The sequence below is a fragment of the Bos mutus genome, chromosome 22, assembly GCF_027580195.1.
Source record: "Bos mutus isolate GX-2022 chromosome 22, NWIPB_WYAK_1.1, whole genome shotgun sequence".
Taxonomy (NCBI): domain Eukaryota; kingdom Metazoa; phylum Chordata; class Mammalia; order Artiodactyla; family Bovidae; genus Bos; species Bos mutus.
The window spans coordinates 32760576-32779568 of NC_091638.1; the positions used below are offsets into that span (position 1 = coordinate 32760576).

Genomic DNA, 18993 nt, shown 5'->3' on the forward strand with positions numbered 1-18993 from the left:
AGCCTTGTGAGAATGTGGTATTATCTTCATCTGAGAGCTGAATAGATTTAGAAATTTAGGTCATTTACCTCAAACTACACAGTTAGAAGTCTTGGAAGGGTTTCCAAGTCTAACATGACACTTCCTCAGGCTAGTTAGCTAAAGTTGTTTGAAGTTACATTGAGTTATTTAGTACTACTTTGTACATTACTGAATTGTAAAGGTTTCATTATGCACATTTTTACAGAAGTTAGATAAAATTATGAGAAGATCATAACTTCTCACAGGCAGAGTTTAAATCTGGCTAAAAAATAAATAAAAATAATTCATTTATGACATGGTTCCTTGCAGTGGGGTAAAATACTCATTAGGCAAAAACAAGTGAGAGTGGGAGTGTAATTAGAATAGTGGGGACTGTGACATCCTGGAGTGAAAATTGTCAAAAGGGGCAACTGTTCCAGCTGACTGTTGCATGTTGGTGTACATATTTTTCAAAATCAACTGGAAGTCTGGGTTTTTGTATGAAATCTTTTACATGTTGATAGAATTTTAACATGGTGGCCTAACCAAACAGCTGCTGACTAGATTAGGGAGGCCACCAATTTGATTTGTTTGATGAGCACATGCAAAAAAGGTGTGTTTTAAATAATATGCACGGTATAGAGTACTAGTCTTAATGCTAGTTTGTTTCAACTGTAGCTGAGAGTCGACCTGTATTGTGAGGAGGAGATTGTGTCTTGTTCTAATTCCTCCTTGGGGAAGATGGCTTTTTATTTTCTCGGATCAGGTGGGCCGAGTAAGGTCTTTCATACGATGAGCAGTATTTTTAGACAAACCCAAACCCAAAGTTACTCTTTGAGGCCGAGTTAACACAACTGATTAAATATTTGAGAGAAGGCTTTATGAAAGAAATGCCATAGCCAACTTCCCTATTTTTAATGGCAATGCGCTAGCTCTTAGTACGAGAGCTGTTTTACAGGAAGGAACCCACTTGAAAAAACCTGCCTATTCCTCCCTAAGGCATCAGTCTCTGCTGGTTTAGCCACAGAGTTTATCCCGGGGCGAAGAATTTTCGCTGTACGCCTGGAACCAGTTTCAATACGAAGCGTTCCGCGTTCCTCGGTAACTATAGGCGAGCCTGCATTCCCGGAAGTGACGTCAACATTCTTCAGTTCTTCCGTCTATGGGCGGAACTCCGGGCTCCCGGAGTTGCCGGTTGTGTACGTGGAAGCAGCTAGCGCCTGCGCAGTTGGACCTGTCGTCTCAGCTGTGTGGGAAGCGGCGAGGGTAACATCTCGGGCTCGGGGGAGATCTTCGGGGTCATGGTTTCCCACTGACAGGGCCCGCCGAGTGGAGAAGCAGGCGAGGCTCTCCGTGCACCCTCCCCCGGGCCCCCGACCGTCAGCCTTTCCCTTGGCCTTCCCGCTCGGTGCTGGTGCTGCCGCTGCCGCCGCCGCCAACGCCGGCGGTTGAGGAGGGGAGATGAGCTGGTTCAACGCCTCCCAGCTTTCCAGCTTCGCCAAGCAGGCCCTGTCTCAGGCCCAGAAGTCCATCGACAGGGTCCTGGACATCCAGGAAGAGGAGCCGAGCGCTTGGGCCGAGACCATTCCGTACGGAGAGCCAGGTAAGGGCGCGAGCGGCGGCGTCCCTCTATCCCGCGGGCGTCTCTCAAGAGGCCAACAGGTGAAGCGGGGGGCGGGGGGCCGGGCTCCTGCCTGTCGCTGAGCGACGGACTCCTGCGCGTCCTAGCCCCCAGCACGGCCCCGAACGCTGCTTTGGCCTCTCAGTTGAGCTTTGCTGTGGTCCCGAGGGAAAACCCAGCCCCGGGGTCCCTCCTTTCTTGTGGCCCCGGGTTGGGGGCTGACGGGGACCCGATTCCGTGCGAGTGGCCCCGCGCCCTCGCTCCACAGACCACGGAGCACAGTCCCCTCTCCCCCTCCCCCGAGCCCCGGTGCGCTGCGTGCTCCGAACCCCGGAGGAGAACCCAGTATCGAAATCGGTCCATAGCGACGGGAAGAACAGTCGCAAACACTTGGCGAGCAGTGCGAGTTCGCAAGCGCTTCCTGTTCTCTGTTATGAGCGTCTCTCCTGGGACGGCTCCTCGGGTTCAGGTGCTGCCCTGAGTGTGGTACCGAGACGCGCGGTCACTTCCTCTCGGCCACTCCACCAGGGGGAGGGTCCGTGGGGGCGCGCCTGGCGGTTGCGGCTTGCTGCGCAGTCTAGTCCATCAGAGTCCGGTCTCTTTCTCTGAGACCTTGGGCTTTATCTTTCAGGGATCTTCAGTTGTTTTTGGCGTTAAGTCTAAGGAACAGTTTATCCTTTTGGTGTGTGGCGTGAAGATTGGCCCCTCTTTCGGAGTGTGAATCTCTAAGAGAAAGAATAAATTATTCCTGACTACTTCTTTCTGGTTTGTTTCTAATTTTACGTAATTGAGAAGTTAGGACCTAAATTTGAGGTACCTCATTTTAAGATGGTTTGGCTCAAGTGTTTATGTCATCATCCTGTTAACTTCAGTCCTGAATATTCATTGGAAGGACTGATGCTGAAGCTGAAACTTCAATATTTTGGCCACCTGATGCGAAGAACTGACTCACTGGAAAAGACCCTGAAAGACTGAAGGCGAGAGGAGAAGGGGACGACAGAGGATGAGATGGTTGGATAGCATCACCGACTCAATGGACATGAGTTTGAGTAAACTCTGGGAGTTGGTGATGGACAGGGAGGCCTGGCGTGCTGCAGTCCATGGGGTCGCTAAGAATTGGACACGACTGAGCAACTGAACTGCGTAGGACCTTGGTGGGAGTAGCTCAACTTCCTTTTTGTCGGGCTACCCCACATATTGAATGACTAAACTTTGAAAGAGACAGAATATTAATTGTAAGGATACTTCTTTCTGTGTATCAGAAAGAAGTTCTGTTCAAGTTTACCCGGGACTTGAATCCTGTTCTGTGATTCATTTTTTTAAAAAAATAGGTTTTCCAGAATAGGTTTAGGTTTTAGTGAAATGCTATAAATGTTCACTGATCACCTGTGTTTTACGTTGCCATCACTAAAAGATGACCAATGATTATCGCATAATCATAATCACAAGTGAATATCGCATAACTCCACGATTTGTGTAAAACTTTATCCAGCTGGTAAATTTGAGTTCTATCATTCATTGACATAACTTAATACAGCATTTTATCTTGCTCATTCCTTTGTATCTTTAATTTTGTTTTTCACTTTTTTCCCACTGTTCTGCTGTACTGAATAAATGGATATAATACTATACCCCCAAGCTAAAGTTTCCTACATACCTCCAAAGTCATATTAAATTAGGATAGACTTTAGTTTCAGGCTTGACAGCTTTTAGGAGCTTTTAGGTACTTGTGCTCTGCCCAACAACTTCTAATTGTTCACAGTATGTGATAAATTCTGCTCAGCCACTTTTGAATTTAGAAATGGGTGACTTTTTTTCTTAAGAAATGCTTAATTTTAGCAAATATGACATTTTTTGTTTATCATTGTATAAATTATGTTAAAAATAATTTAACATTATTTGTATGACTGACACAATTACTTTTTTTTAAGAAATGCTTAAAAGTATTTTAGCAAATATGCCATTTTTTATCATTGTATAAATTATGTTAAAAATAATTTAACATATTATTTGTATGACTGACACAATTACCTTTTTTGCCCAGAAGATGGTTATTTTCTTCCAGGTTTTTTTTTTTTTTTTTAAATCCTAGTGTAAACTGCTATCTTTATCAAAAAGCAATAATTCTAAAAATGCAATTCTGAAATTCATATGACCTTCTACTAATTATTAACATAATTTAGAGTTCAGCAAGAGAACAAAAGTTTCTCAGGGAGTTGGTTTGGAGAGTGGGACTTGGAAAGTGAGTTTGTCATTAAGTGGATGGAAATGAGTTTGTCCTTTAGAAGTTACTGTTCCCATTAGTTTACTTTGATCTTTGATAAAGAATGTTTGTCACCAGTATTTTGGGTTCAGTGTTGAATGTTACTGTCTGTATAGCTGATAATGATGCTTTATCATTGATATTCTAAGAATAGAATTAATATGAAACTAACTATATAGAAGGTAGATTCTATTTTTCATGACTCCACATGACCTGTAAGTGAAGATACTGCCTATTATTGTGAGATGCATAGTATGTATTTTGGACTTGGCATGGATTATTAACATCTACCATTACTTTATTAATTTTTTGTAGGAGAGAATAACATACTTGTTTCTGGCATATGCCAGGTCCAGTCTTTCATGTTTGTTCCTAGTTCCTCTTGGGCAAATGCATACCAGTTTTCATCTTTATGGCCCAAAGTTAACCGATGAACTAATTAATTATGTTGTAAGTGAGGAGTGTAACAGATACAAATTATAGGTTGTACTTTGTAGAATTTTAAAAAGACGTATTTATATTGACTTACAATAATTATTGCAATTTGCATACTTTATATGTGTGTCTAAAATTTTCTTTTTTAATTTTTTTTTTTTTTGTCAAAGGAATAAGTCCCCCTGTCAGTGGAGGATGGGATACTTCAACCTGGGGGTTAAAATCCAACACTGAACCTCAGAGTCAGCCAGTAGTCTCTCCTAAAGCAATTACAAAGCCAGTTCGGAGAACTGTGGTAGATGAATCTGAAAATTTCTTCAGTGCCTTTCTCTCTCCAGCTGATGTCCAGACCATTCAGAAGAGTCCAGTGGTATCAAAACCACCAGCTAAATCACAGCGACCAGAAGAAGAAGTGAAAAGCACCTTACAGGAGTCCTTGCACACTGGACAGTCAAGAACAACTGAAGCCACTGAGTCAAAAGTAAAGGACTCTCCTCCATGTGTATCCAAGGAAACTCTGGCAGTCAGTACTCTGTCACCTAAAACTGAGGATAAGCACGAAGAAACTGTTACTAAAGAATCTGATACGAAGGTGCCAACAGTGCATTTGAAAGTATCTGAAAGTGTTATGAATGTGAAAACAACTAGGGAAAATGTATCTAATATGTCTACACAGCCTCTCACAGCAGAAACCAAGGACATGGCTTTGGAACCTAAGGAACAAAAACATGAAGACCGACAGAGCAATACACCTTCTCCTCCTGTTAGTACCTTCTCGTCAGGTACTTCTACCACTAGTGATATTGAAGTTTTAGATCATGAAAGTGTAATAAGTGAGAGCTCAGCAAGTTCTAGACAAGAGCATACAGATTCAAAATCAAGCTTGCACTTGATGCAGACATCCTTTCAGCTTCTCTCAGCATCTGCTTGTCCTGAATATAATCGTTTAGATGATTTCCAAAAACTCACTGAGAGTTGCTGCTCATCTGATGCTTTTGAAAGAATAGACTCATTTAGTGTACAGTCATTAGATAGCCGTAGTGTCAGCGAAATCAATTCAGATGATGAACTGTCAGGCAAGGGATATGCTCTAGTACCTATTATACTTAATTCTTCAACTCCAAAGACCAAAACAATTGAATCTGTTGAAGGAAAACCTGAAGAAGCAAATGAAACATTAATTATGCCCAATGAGGAAACAGAAATGGAAGAAAGTGGACGAAGTGCAACTCCTGTTAACTGCGAACAGCCTGATATCTTGGTTTCTTCCACATCAGTAAATGAAGGACATGCTGTGTTGGCTGAGGAGGCTGAGCAGCCTGAAGCTTCAAACCAGCCAGAGGCACCTTCTGAGAAGGAAGATGTCTGCAAGGTAACTCTAAGAAATGGAAGAGGGTTTTTTGATATGTTCTTCAGAGATTAAATCATTGGTTTATTTTTAATGTTCAATGATGCCTAATGATTTGTCTTGATTAAAAAAGACAGGCCTTTTGCCATTTAAGTGTGGTGTTAAGGATCTTAAAGATGAAGAACTATTGACGTTATTTGAAATTTCTTCAAGGCAGCTATGGTAACATAAGTTGATATTTCAGTATAACTGAGCATAAAAAATTCCCATCATAGGCCTTTACTGTTGAGTTCTTATCACCTTAATATTGTCTTTTGCTATATATTCTTTGTCAGTTTGTAAAGGACTGTCTTCTTATGTAAACAGATACCTTCAACTCCTTTGCAGATAGAAGAGCACAAGCAAATCTAAATGTTACATGATTTTTCTTACACCAAACATTTTTTGCACGTTCACATTATTTGTAGGGAGATCTTAAATGAAAAAATTTGGTTTCAGATCATTGATGTTTTTCTGTTATTAATTGCCTCATTTTGTTTTCTTGTTTATGTTGTTTTTGATATTTCCTATTGATAGCTGAATGAATAAATGAAAAAGAGAAATGTCCAAGGATCAAAGGTGTTGCTTAGGAATGACAAATTGCTTTTATCTAGTAGATGAAAAAACTTCCCAGGTGGTGTTAGTGGTAAAGAACCCTTTTGCCAATGCCGGAGACCTAGAGATGTGGGTTCAGTCCCTGGGTCAGGAAGATCCCCTAGAAAAGGGCATGGCAATCCACTCCAGTATTCTTGCCTGAAGAATCCCATGGACAGAGGAGCCTGGCAGGCAAAAGGAAAGTGGTGAAAGTTTTTTGATATTAAGTCACAGTTTTGTTTTTTCTATGATTTTTAGGTATAGAAATTGACTCTAATCTGGCATCTGTAGTAGACTCCTCTGAGATACAGGATATCTTGAAGAAATGTTCTCTAAGTGTCATGTATTTTAATTATGTAATGTACAAAAAGTACCAGATTCTGTTAACTAGGTTTAATATTTTTCACAAACAAAATGTCTCTAGCTATAATAGCAGTTTCAATTCCTAGAAACACTATTTATTATTAAGATATTTTTGAACCATTCTTAGGAGGTCAGTAATTTCTAAGTTAACCTAGACCTATATCAGGTTAGGACTTTATTTTTTAGTACAAAAGGCACTGTTCCTCATGCACAGGTGTATTACTGCTTCAGTAAGCCCTAAGGAATTAGATAGTCTGATCATTTCTTTTTGCTTGGCTTTATACTGATATATTGGAGAAGGAAATGGCAGCCCACTCAAGTGTTCTTGCCTGGAGAATCCCAGAGATGGGGAAGCCTGGTGGGCTGCCGTCTCTGGGGTCTCACAGAGTTGAACATGACTGAAGTGACTTAGCAGGAGCAGCACCATACTGATATATTCTGGAGATTTTAAAGTTACGTGCCTATGGATTTTCTAAAATTACTTTTGCTTTTTTTTTTTTTTTAATATTTATTTTATTTGACTATGCCAGGTTTTAGTTGTGCCATGCAGACTCTTCAGTTGCAGCATGTGGGATCTAGTTCCCTGACCAGGGATCGAACCCCGGCCCTTTGCATTGGGAACATGGAGTCTTAGCCACTGGACTAAATGCAGTGTATCATGCTAAAAAGTTTACACATTAGGGTTAAAAAATAATGTGGAGAAGCAAACACTTGTATGTCCACTACCCAGATAACATAGAGAACATCAGTAGAGGCTTTGATCTTTTTTGATTGCATCTATTTTCCTCTCTTCTTTTACTGGACATGTCCACTCTTCCCTACATTTTTGTTGTTACAAATTGCTACAAATGTTCTTGTACAATTATGCAAGAGTTTTCTCCTCTGAGGTACACCTAAAAATAGAATTTTCTACATGAAAGGTTATATAGATTTTCACCTAGATATTGCTTGTTTTCCAAAACATTTTACCAAACCACCAGCTATCCAGCTTTCTGGTTGTACTACTGATTTATACCATCCTACCCACTGTGTATGAGTTCTTGCTGTTCTATGTCCACTGTGTTTTTTTTTTTTTTTTTAATTCTTTTTATGAAACAATGCTGATTTATTATAGTGATTAGGTGACCTTTACAGTTTTTACCTGCATGTAAAAATGATGTTTTAAAGTTAAATGTTGGACTTTTGTGTATTCTTCTTATCTAGACGGTTGAATTTCTGAATGAGAAACTGGATAAAAGGGAAGCTCAGTTATTATCTCTTAGTAAAGAAAAAGCACTTCTAGAAGAAGCTTATGATAATCTGAAAGAGTAAGTACAAATATGACTAATTTTATTCATTTTGTATTGGCCCATGCACTTGGTTGTTACTTAAATATGTTTTTTAAATTGAAATATTTTATATTTTAACTTATTTATAATTACTGAAAATTGAATAGCATTTCAGTTCTACCCTTAGAGATTACTTTTCTCCTCAAATTATCTTACTTTTTTACCAGTGGCACTGAAGAGGGGTGTTTCGTAAAACAATAACAGAAAAACTTCTTCCTTTTTAGTTATTAATAATCTTTTAGTATTAGAGATTTAAAAGGTATATTTAGAGAAAACTTAGATTACAGTTTAAAAAAAAATTGAGCATTGGTTTGCTTTAAGGAGGTGAATAGCAAAATGTTTCACAATAAGATTCAGAAATAACAAGTTTTATTTATCTTTTTCTAATTTTTGCACATCAAATATTGGTGACATTTTCAATTTCTAATGAGTTTTCTTTGAAATGTTTTAAAATAAGCAGGTAATTTTTCTCTTAAAAGTTAACACTCCTCAAATTAATCTATTTTAGTAAGGTGCATGTTGAAGAGAATGTTGTTATTTTTGGGGGGCAAACTGAGCTCAATTTTGGAATATATAAACACATATTTTCAGTCTTAGTATTATTTTAAATTTAGTGAAATGATCAGAGTGAAAGAAGAGAGCAGCAGTATTTCTTCCTTGAAAGATGAGTTTACTCAAAGAATTGCAGAAGCGGAAAAGAAAGTTCAGCTAGCCTGCAAAGAGAGAGATGCTGCTAAAAAGGTAATGGAAGTTTAAAATAATATTAATCTAACTCTATAGAGACATATATTTTTGAGGAGTGCATTAATAATATTTTGGTATTGGGAAAAAAAGTAAGATTAAAAGAATACCATGGAGTATATTAACACTTAAATTTTAGATTTTTCAGTACCTTTAGAATTTCAGATTTTTGATACTTTAAAAAAATTAAGCAAATATTTGTTTGTACACTTTGTGTGTAAAGTCCTTGCAAGGTGTGTAGCAAGGATCTTTAGAATAATTTTTATGAATTATAATTCCATCAAAATAAATAACACTTAAATCTAAATGGTACTCTATAAATTTTTAAAGTTATCATTATTCTCGTTTGTTATTTTCACTTCCACCTCAAATATACACACACACACATACACACACACTCAATCTTTCAAGTTAAAGTTATTTTAAAGTAAAAATTCCTAATGATTAGTGACATTGAATGTTAGAATAAAATATTGATTTATTCTAATGTAGGATTCTCCACCTCAGCATTGTTGCTATTTTGGGCTGGATGATTTTATATTGTAGTGCACTGTCCTGTACATTGTAGGGGATTTACCAGCATCCCAGGCCCATATCTACAAGATACAGTATTGTCTTGCCTTACCCACCTGCCATCCCAGTCCCCCCCCAATTATGAAAATTGAAAATACTACCAAATGTCCCCCAGGAGCAAAAATACTCCTGGTTGGAAACCATTGTTCTAGTTCTTATCATTTGGAGCAGTTTAGAAATATTTTCTTGTAATTAGAATAAATATTTCTTATAATTTGGCTATTTCAGAAATTAGTAACCAATAGGTTACTAATTATTGCTTGTATCTCAACTGTTAATAGTAGCATTTCTTATTAGGTGCCTTTCTAAGCTTGTTTTCCCCTTTCTTGACCAATGTTAATTTATAATTTTTCTGTGCATATTTTTACAGAAAAGAAATACATGATATACTTCTGTCTGCTTGGCTGATTTAATTAGTGACTTCCAATTAGTATCATTTAAGACAGTAACAGTAACCTGAGACTATCTTAACTAACTTAATTCTTCTTGTTCTTGCTCCATTCCATCTGAATACAGTACAAAAAGTAGATTTTAAGGAATGTTTGTCTTCTGTAGTGCGCTTTGCATTGTAGATCTAAAATAGATCCAAACCAGTTATATTAATAGGTGGAAAAATCTTGGGTCCTAAGTTTTTTAATACATTTTATGTGTACTGCCATGTATGAACTCCCTGCTTAGGATCCATTGGAAATTTAAAGGTGAATTGAATTACCTTAAGTGAAGAGTTTGCCTTCCTAGTTTGAAAGACAAATAATATCAACAAACATATAGTAGTAGGTGGATGAATAAGGATTTTGAAATGGCATCGTGGAGGACGGATTTTAATCAGAGGAACTGAGTGTTTTGATGGAAGGTATGATATTCTTCCTGGACCTTGATGGATGGAATTTTGGCAGTTGAAAATGGACAGCAGTGCTGTTGATAGTTCAGAGCATAAGCTTTAGGGATTCACAGACCTGGGTTCAAGTTATAACTCTACCTCTTTATAGCTTTCTGACCTTCAAAGTTTGCTCAAGCTTTCTTAATCTTAATTTTCTTACTTGTGTAGTTGAATAGTACAAATTCCTCCCTGCCAGGACTGTTGTAAGGATTAAATGATATTGGATACAAAGTATACTTTAAATACTTAGTAAATGTTAGTTGATTTGAGCTGTTGTTTAGTTTCAAAGCATTGTGAAAAATTTTAAATCATAGGACACTTTATATCACCATTGTTTCCAAAGGTAAAATATCGTAACATGTTTCTATTAAATCTCTGCTTAATTAGATTGAACCTTATGAAGTTATGTTTTTTTCCTCTCACTTTGCAACATATTTTAAAGTATGAGGATGAGGAATATTCACTTTAAGTATCAGATGAGGAAAAGAAATACAGTGAAAAATGGAGATATACTAGTTGAATGTTCCAAAAATAATGTCTCAACTGTAGAAAATATGTGTAGAGATACTCAAAAAGGGTGTTGAAAGTTAATTTACTCTCATTTACATTTCCATATTAAAATCTGCTTATGTCTGATTTTAAGTTTTCTATGTCATTTTCAAAGCTCTTTACTTGCTTTTGATTAAACAAGGTGATATAAACTCAGGTTAACAAAACTTACGGATTGTTACTGAAAATGCAATTAATTGAATATGGAAAAAATGAAAAATATGCCCAGAATGAAATTAATTCTTTATGGTATTTGTGTTTTTTTTTTTTTAATTAGGAAATCAAAAGTATAAAAGAAGAACTTGCTACTAGATTAAATAGTAGTGAAACGGCAGACCTTTTGAAAGAGAAAGATGAGCAGATCCGAGGGTTAATGGAAGAAGGTACGTAAAATATTCAGTCAGTTGTGAAAAATATTGTGACAATAAAATACTTAACATGTGACTAAGTGCTGCTTTTTCCTAATGTAAAAACATGGGAAGCAAGAAAGGTTTGGACTTAAGCTTCAGAAGTGATAGATAACAGTTGATGGAAGAATGTGGAGCAACATGTAGAGAAGTAGAACTATAATGTATGTAGCTTTGTTTCTAGGGAGTTAAAAAAAACCCAACTCTGTGAGAAATAGAATTTTGTGCTTCCCTAAGGAAGCTTGTAACAGGTTTTAGAGCCTTGATTTAAACCAAGATATTTGAAAGTTCTAATTATAGAGTTTATATAGTATCTGAATCTCTAGCTTGGGTACTATATGGTATCATTCTGTTGTTCTGGAATTTGATAGTGAATTTTTTCTTAAATTCCTATTTTAATTTTTCAATTATTAAACACTTTGTATATGAAAAGATTTATAATTAATAGGGTTATGAAAATTAAAGATTCTTCAGGAGATTAAACATTGCAGTTGGACATTGGAATGTCATAGGAAAGAAGGTAGTTTTGGAAAAGATGGTTAAATAAATTTTTCTTTTTCTTAAAGTTTTTTTAGTTATAAAATAATGCTTGCTGCTTCCAGAAAATTTTTAAGTTATAGGAAGTATATGAAGAAAGAGAAAAAAGATCATAATCCAGTTTTATAAGGAATTATTAATTTGTTTCCTTTTATTGCATTTTTAATATGTTTTTAAACATAATATCATATATCTAATTTGCAGTGTTCTTTCTTTTAAATTTCCTTAAGCCATTAAATGCACTTTGATACCATTATTAATGACTGTATTAAAGTGCATTATATAGACATATTTGTTTTTCTTTTCCTAATGTTATGTGTATATTTCTAAAATGTTAATATTACAAATCATAGTGGGATGAACATTTCTGTACTTAAATCACTGCATTTAAGTGAATTTCCAGACTGAGAGTAATTGGAACTAATCACTTCATTTGAAATAGTTTTGTCCAATTCTTCTTTTTCATTTATTCAGCTTATATTTAACAGCTAGTTGGTCAGATTCTGTTTCATATAGACAAATGACAAATGTGTAATAAATGACACATTCCCTGTCCTTTAGGCACTATAATTTAATGAGAGGGAAGTATAGGTACAGAGATAATTAAAAACAATCTAAGCACTAAAATAAAAGAAGGAAGAGTTGATTAAACATATCCCAAGACATCTTGCAGTCTGTTACTATTTTCTGTTACAGCATTAGAGACTGAGGAAAAGGCTAAGTACGTGGTTTCATAATTTTAAAAAATTATTTAAAATATCAATATCAAATTTCACTGTGTTGGAATTTATTAATTTAATTGGGGAGTGAGCTGATGTTTTCTTTTGCTTAATGAACTTCAGAATGATTTCATATAGGTGTATTCACATACTGCTCCTGTATACCCTAGAGGTATTTTTAAAGTCATAGCTGAAGAGAGGCAAGTCTCAAAGCTGAGTACACTACAATGAGTATCTGATTACTTCATTAACTAGAGTCATTGACTGTTAAGATCTAGCTATACCGCCTCCATATCTTTCTGCACATGCATATACTACCCTTTTGCCTAACCTCTTGAACGTAGTTGACAGATATCGTATCATTCCACTCCTAAATTCTTTTTTTAATCCAACTTTGCTGTGCTGTACTTAGCTGCTCAGTCATGTCCGACTCTTTGTGACCCTGTGAACTGCAGCCCGCCGGGTTCCTCTGATCATGGGGATTCTCCAGGCAAGAATTCTGGAGTGGGTTGCCATGCTGTCCTCCAGGGGATCTTCCAAAACCAGAGGTCGAAGCCAGGTCTCCCTCATTTACTGACTGAGCCACCAGGGAAGCCCTTGAAAGTTGCTCAGTTGTGTTGACTCTTTGTGGCATTCTCCAGGCAAGAATACTGGAGCGGGTAGCTATTTCCTTCTCCAGGGGATCGTTCCAACCCAGAGATCGAACCCAGGTCTCGTGCATTGCAGGGGGAATCTTTACCGTCTGAGCCACCAGGGAAGCCCAAGAACACTGGAGTGGGTAGCCTATCCCTTCTCCAGTGATCTTCCTGACCCAGTGATCAAACCGGGGTCTCGTGCGTAGCATGAGATTCTTTACTGAGCTGAGCTACCAGGGAATAATCCAACTTTGTTGAGGTATAAAAGTTGTGTATTTGTAAGGTGTACAGTGTGACTTTTTTATATGTATATATTGTGAGATTACTACCACAGTGAAACTAAGTAATATATCAGTCACTTCACATAGTTACCATTTTGTATGTGTGTGATGAGAGGCTTTAACATCTACTTTTTTTTAGCAAGTTACAGGTTTATAGTGCAGTATTCAGTTCAGTTCAGTTCAGTTCACTCAGTTGTGTCCAACTCTTTGCGACCCTGTAGACTGCAGCACGCCAGGCCTCCCTGTCCATCACCAACTCCTGGAGTTCACTCAAACTCACATCCATCGAGTTGGTGATGCCATCCAGCCATCTCATCCTCTGTTGTCCCCTTCTCCTCCTGCCCCCAATCCCTGCCAGCATCAGAGTCTTTTCCAATGAGTCAGCTCTTTGCATGAGGTGGCCAAAGTACTGGAGTTTCAGCTTTAGCATCATTCCTTCCCAAGAACACCCAGGGCTGATCTCCTTCAGAATGGCATGGTTGGATCTCCTTGCAGTCCAAGGGACTCTCAAGAGTCTTCTCCAACACCACAGTTCAAAAGCATCAATTCTTTGGTGCTCAGCTTTCTTCACAGTCCAACTCTCACATCCATACATGACCACAGGAAAAACCATAGCCTTGACTAGACGGACCTTTGTTGGCAAAGTAATGTCTCTGCTTTTGAATATGCTATCTAGGTTGGTCATAACTTTCCTTCCAAGGAGTAAGCGTCTTTTAATTTCATGGCAGCAGTCACCATCTGCAGTGATTTTGGAGCCCCCCAAAATAAAATCTGATACTGTTCCCACTGTTTCCCCACCTATTTGCCATGAAGTGATGGGGCCAGATGCCATGATCTTCGTTTTCTGAACGTTGAGCTTTAAGCCAACTTTTTCACTCTCCTCTTTCACTTTCATCAAGAGGCTTTTGAGTTCCTCTTCACTTTCTGCCATAAGGGTGGTGTCATCTGCATATCTGAGGTTATTGATATTTCTCCCGGCAGTCTTGATTCCAGCTTGTGCTTCATCCAGCCCAGCGTTTCTCATGATGTACTCTGCATAGAAGTTAAATAAGCCAGGTGACAATATACAGCCTTGACGTACTCCTTTTCCTATCTGGAACCAGTATGCTGTTCCATGTCCAGTTCTAACTGTTGCTTCCTGACCTGCCATACAGGTTTCTCAAGAGGTAGGTCAGGTGGTCTGGTATTCCCATCTCTTTCGGAATTTTCCACAGTTTATTGTGATCCACACAGTCGAAGGCTTTGGCATAGTCAGTAAAGCAGAAATAGATGTTTTTCTGGAACTCTCTTGCTTTTTCCATGATCCAGTGGATGTTGGCAATTTGATTTCTGTTTCCTCTGCCTTTTCTAAAACCAGCTTGGGCATATGGAAGTTCACAGTTCATGTATTGCTGAAGCCTGGCTTGGAGAATTTTGAGCATTACTTTACTAGCGTGTGTCAAGAGTGCAATTGTGCGGTAGTTTGAGCATTCTTTGGCATTGCCTTTCTTTGGGACTGGAATGAAAACTGACCTTTTCCAGTCCTGTGGCCACTGCTGAGTTTTCCAAATTTGCTGGCTTATTGAGTGCAGCACTTTCACAGCATCATCTTCCAGGATTTGAAATAGCTCAACTGGAATTCCATCACCTCCTCTAGCTTTGTTCGTAGTGATGCTTTCTAAGGCCCACTTGACTTCACATTCCAGGATGTCTGGCTCTAGGTGAGTGATCACACCATCGTGATTATCTGGGTTGTGAAGATCTTTTTTGTACAGTTCTTCTGTGTATTCTTGCCACCTCTTCTTAATATCTTCTGCTTCTGTTAGGTCCATACCATTTCTGTCCTTTATCGAGCCCATCTTTGCATGAAATGTTCCCTTGGTATCTCTAATTTTCTTGAAGAGATCTCTAGTCTTTCCCATTCTGTGGTTTTCCTCTGTTTCTTTGCATTGATCGCTGATAATTTATAGTCACTATACTGTAAATTACATCTCTAGAACTTATTCATTTTGCATAACTGAAACTTTGTACCCCTTGGCCAACATCTCCCCATTTCTTCTACCTACTAGCCCTTGGTGACCACCATTTTGTTCTCTGTGTCTACAAATTCAACTTTTTTGTATTTCACATTTAAGTGAGATCATCTGTATCTATGTCTGGTTTATTTCATCCTCTAGATTCATTCATATTTTCACAAATGGCAAGTTGTTTTTTCAAAGCTAAATAATGTTTATATCTCTCTATAGATTTATCAATCTGTGTCACATTCTCTTTATCAGTTTATGCATTGACTAAACATGGATTATTTCCGTATCTGGGCTATTGTAAATAAAACTGCAGTGAACATGGGGATGCAGATCTCTCTTTGAGATCCTCATTTCATTTCTTTTGGATGTATACTCATAAGTGAGACTGCTGGATCATATGGTCGTTCTATTTTAAAATTTTTGAGGAATCTTCATACTGTTTTCTATACTGGCTATACCAATTTGCATTGTCACCACTGTTACTCAAGGGTTCTCTTTTCTTCATATCCTCTCCAGTATTTATCTTTTATCTTTTTGATAATGGCTGTCCTGACAGGTATGAGATGACGTCTTACTGTAGTTCTGATTTTCATTTCCCTGCTGGTGGGTGATGTTGAGCACCTTTTCTATACCTTTTGGCCATTCGTATACACTGTTTGAGAAATGTCTCTTCATGTCTTTAGCCCATTTTCAAAATTGGCTTTTTTTTATTTTGCTATCAAGTTCTAGGAATTCTTACATATTTTGGATATTAATTCCTCATCAGTGTATGGTTTGCACATATTTTTTTCCATTCTGCAGATTATCTCTTTGCTCTGTTGTTTCTTTTAATGTGCAGTAGTTTTTTACTGTGATACAGTCTCACATATCTTTTTTTTTTTGCTTTTGTAGCCTATGCTTTTGGGATCCTAGTCAAAAAGCAGGTCCCAAGACTTATGTCAGAAAACTTTTCCCTTTTTTCCACTATGTTTTCTTCTGGTAGTTTTACAGTTTCTGGTTTTATATTTAAGTCTTTAATCTATTTTGAGTTGATTTTTATTTTTGATGTATGATGCTATAGTGTTTAGTTTTTCTGCATATGCATATCCCAGTACCATTTATGGATGAGACAGCCCTTTCCTCATGGTTGTACTCTTGACATCCTTGTTGAAGATCACTTTTTAAGCTCTCCATTTTGTTCCATTGGTCTATATGTCTGTTTTTATGCCAGTACCATACTATTCTGATTTCTATAGTTTAGTATTATGCTTTGAAATTAGGAAATTAGGAAGTGTGGTATCTCCAGCTTTGTTCTTGCTCAGACTCACTTTGGTTGTTTGAGGTCTTTTGTGGTTGCATATGACTTTTAGGGTTTTTTTTTTTTTTCCTGCTGTTTTTGTGAAAAATGCCATTTGGATTTTGATAGAAATTGCATTGACTCTGTAGTCCACTCCTCAGTTCTTCCATCTGCATCTCCCAAGGGCAATTTTTCTTGACAGGCGCAACATTGTCATCTCATCTAAGAAAATCAGCATTAATTCAGAAGTGTATTCTAGTGTGTATTTTGTCCTTTATCTCAGTTGTCTCAAAAAATGACTCTCATGTCTGGTTATTTGTTCTGCCCTAAGATCCAAAGTTCATTGCGTTTGGAAATTATATTCTTTTAGTCTTCTTCCAATCTAGGATATTTTTTTCATGACATCAAAGATTTTGTGGAGTCCAGTCGTCCTGTTGACTACCCCCCCTGTTTAGGAGTTTGTCACTTTCTTCATGGTTAAATTCAGATCAGATTTCTAGTAAATATAAAAGGTGATATTGTGCACCTTCTACTCCATCACATCAGTGGACACATAAGGTCAGGCTGTAGCACAGTTTAGTGATGTCAGAATTGAATGTTTGGTTAAGATTATGACCAGATTTCTCTGTTGTAAAAGCATATTTTTTTCCCTTTGTAATTTATAATATGTGGGAATGATTCTTTAAGACTGTAAATATTTTGTAAATATTTTGTTCCACACCATCCTTCTACTTAGTAATTTTAGCATTCATGTCCAAGTCACTGATTCCTGTCCAAATCACTTTAACATTAACTGTTACAGCATTGTGATTTTAAAGATATTCTGTCATTTTCTGTCACTGGTTAGAGAAAACATTCTACGCACAGTCTTAGCGAATCATCATTATTTGAACTTATACTTTTTTGCCATTGCCAGGAGAGAAACTTTCAAAACAGCAGCTGCATAATTCTAACATCATTAAGAAATTAAGAACTAAAGACAAAGAAAATGAAAATATTATTGCAAAGCTGAACAAAAAAGTTCAAGAGCTTGAAGAAGAGTTACAACATTTAAAACAGGTGAATATTAACCATTCTCTACGTATATGTTGCTGTTACTTCCAATATGAATAGTTGGCCATGACATACCTCAATGAATTATTGAGGTATGTCATTTGGGAGGAATTTTCAAGCAAGTAAATAGTGAATGTTAAGGTTTTTCTTTGTTATTATTGATAGAATGCTTGAGATTCCTAGAACATGGTTATTGACTGTGGTCTATTTTTTTATTGAAATATACCTTTTTCTCTTTTTATAATATAGGTCCTTGATGGCAAAGAAGAGGTTGAGAAACAACATAGAGAAAATATTAAGAAACTAAATTCTGTGGTAGAACGCCAAGAGAAGGACCTTGGTCGACTTCACATAGACATTAATGAACTTGAAGAAAAGAACCGAAGTATTCAGGCTGCTCTTGATAGTGCATACAAGTAAGAAAATGAACAAATATTCAACTCACTGAAAATCAATTACCAGAGCAAGAAATGGAAGAAACACCTTTTTTTATTATCTGATCATTAATAACATATAAACTTTCTGGTATATGGAGTTATGACTGGTTAAAGCGAGCTTCACAGAGTCCTTGTAATCAGTGTTTATTACGTGGTAAACTTCCTCATTCTGTAGAGCTCATGGAAATCTACATGGAAACTTAACTTGGTCATGTAATTAACTGTATATTATTTTAAATTAAAAACTATCTATCTATTTTTAAGAGAGCTTACTGATCTCCACAAAGCCAATGCTGCAAAGGATAGTGAGGCCCAGGAAGCTGCTCTGAGTCGTGAAATGAGAGCTAAAGAAGAACTTTCTGCAGCACTGGAGAAGGCCCAAGAAGAAGCCCGTCAGCAGCAGGAAACATTAGCAATTCAAGTAAGCGTTGGATGATAAATTAGTCTTTAAAAATCTTTGTGCTTCTGCAAAATAAAGAATCCATTAGTAAATTTGAATAAAACCTTATATAGTGGCATATGTGTTGCATTTCCTTTATAATCTTATTGGGCACTTCTCTAAGAATACTAGATTGTGCCAAATTTAATTAATTGTGTGTTTTTTAAACTGTTGTTAAAGTAATGCTTACATTAAACCAGTATTGCTTGTTATTTTCATGAATTTCAAACTTATTTGAGAGTGCTATGAAAACTAGGGACATTCTTAACCAAAAGAATGCATGTATGCAGATAAATACTACACATTGCATATAATTTCCGGAGAATCTGTTTACTCCTGAGCTCATTCATAGCATCTATGGGAATCCATGGACGTCAAATGAAGGAGTAAAACCAACATTTGTCAGACTTTGTCTTATAAAATCATCAATTAATTGATATTTGGGTTATTTATACTTTCAAATTTTATT

At 37.1% G+C, this 18993-nt stretch overlaps 1 protein-coding gene across 1 annotated transcript in view; it reads left to right on the forward strand.

Moving 5' to 3' along the window:
- The first annotated feature begins 637 nt into the window (after positions 1-637).
- Positions 638-18993, forward strand: part of TMF1 (TATA element modulatory factor 1) — a 33501-nt gene continuing 15145 nt past the window's right edge. The window contains exons 1-8 of the mRNA XM_005890964.3: positions 638-1603; positions 4490-5691; positions 7867-7970; positions 8606-8732; positions 11012-11117; positions 17512-17654; positions 17898-18064; positions 18350-18506. Of these exons, the coding sequence (XP_005891026.1) occupies positions 1462-1603; positions 4490-5691; positions 7867-7970; positions 8606-8732; positions 11012-11117; positions 17512-17654; positions 17898-18064; positions 18350-18506 (2148 nt within the window). The 5' untranslated portion in view covers positions 638-1461. The remainder of the gene's footprint in view (positions 1604-4489; positions 5692-7866; positions 7971-8605; positions 8733-11011; positions 11118-17511; positions 17655-17897; positions 18065-18349; positions 18507-18993) is intronic.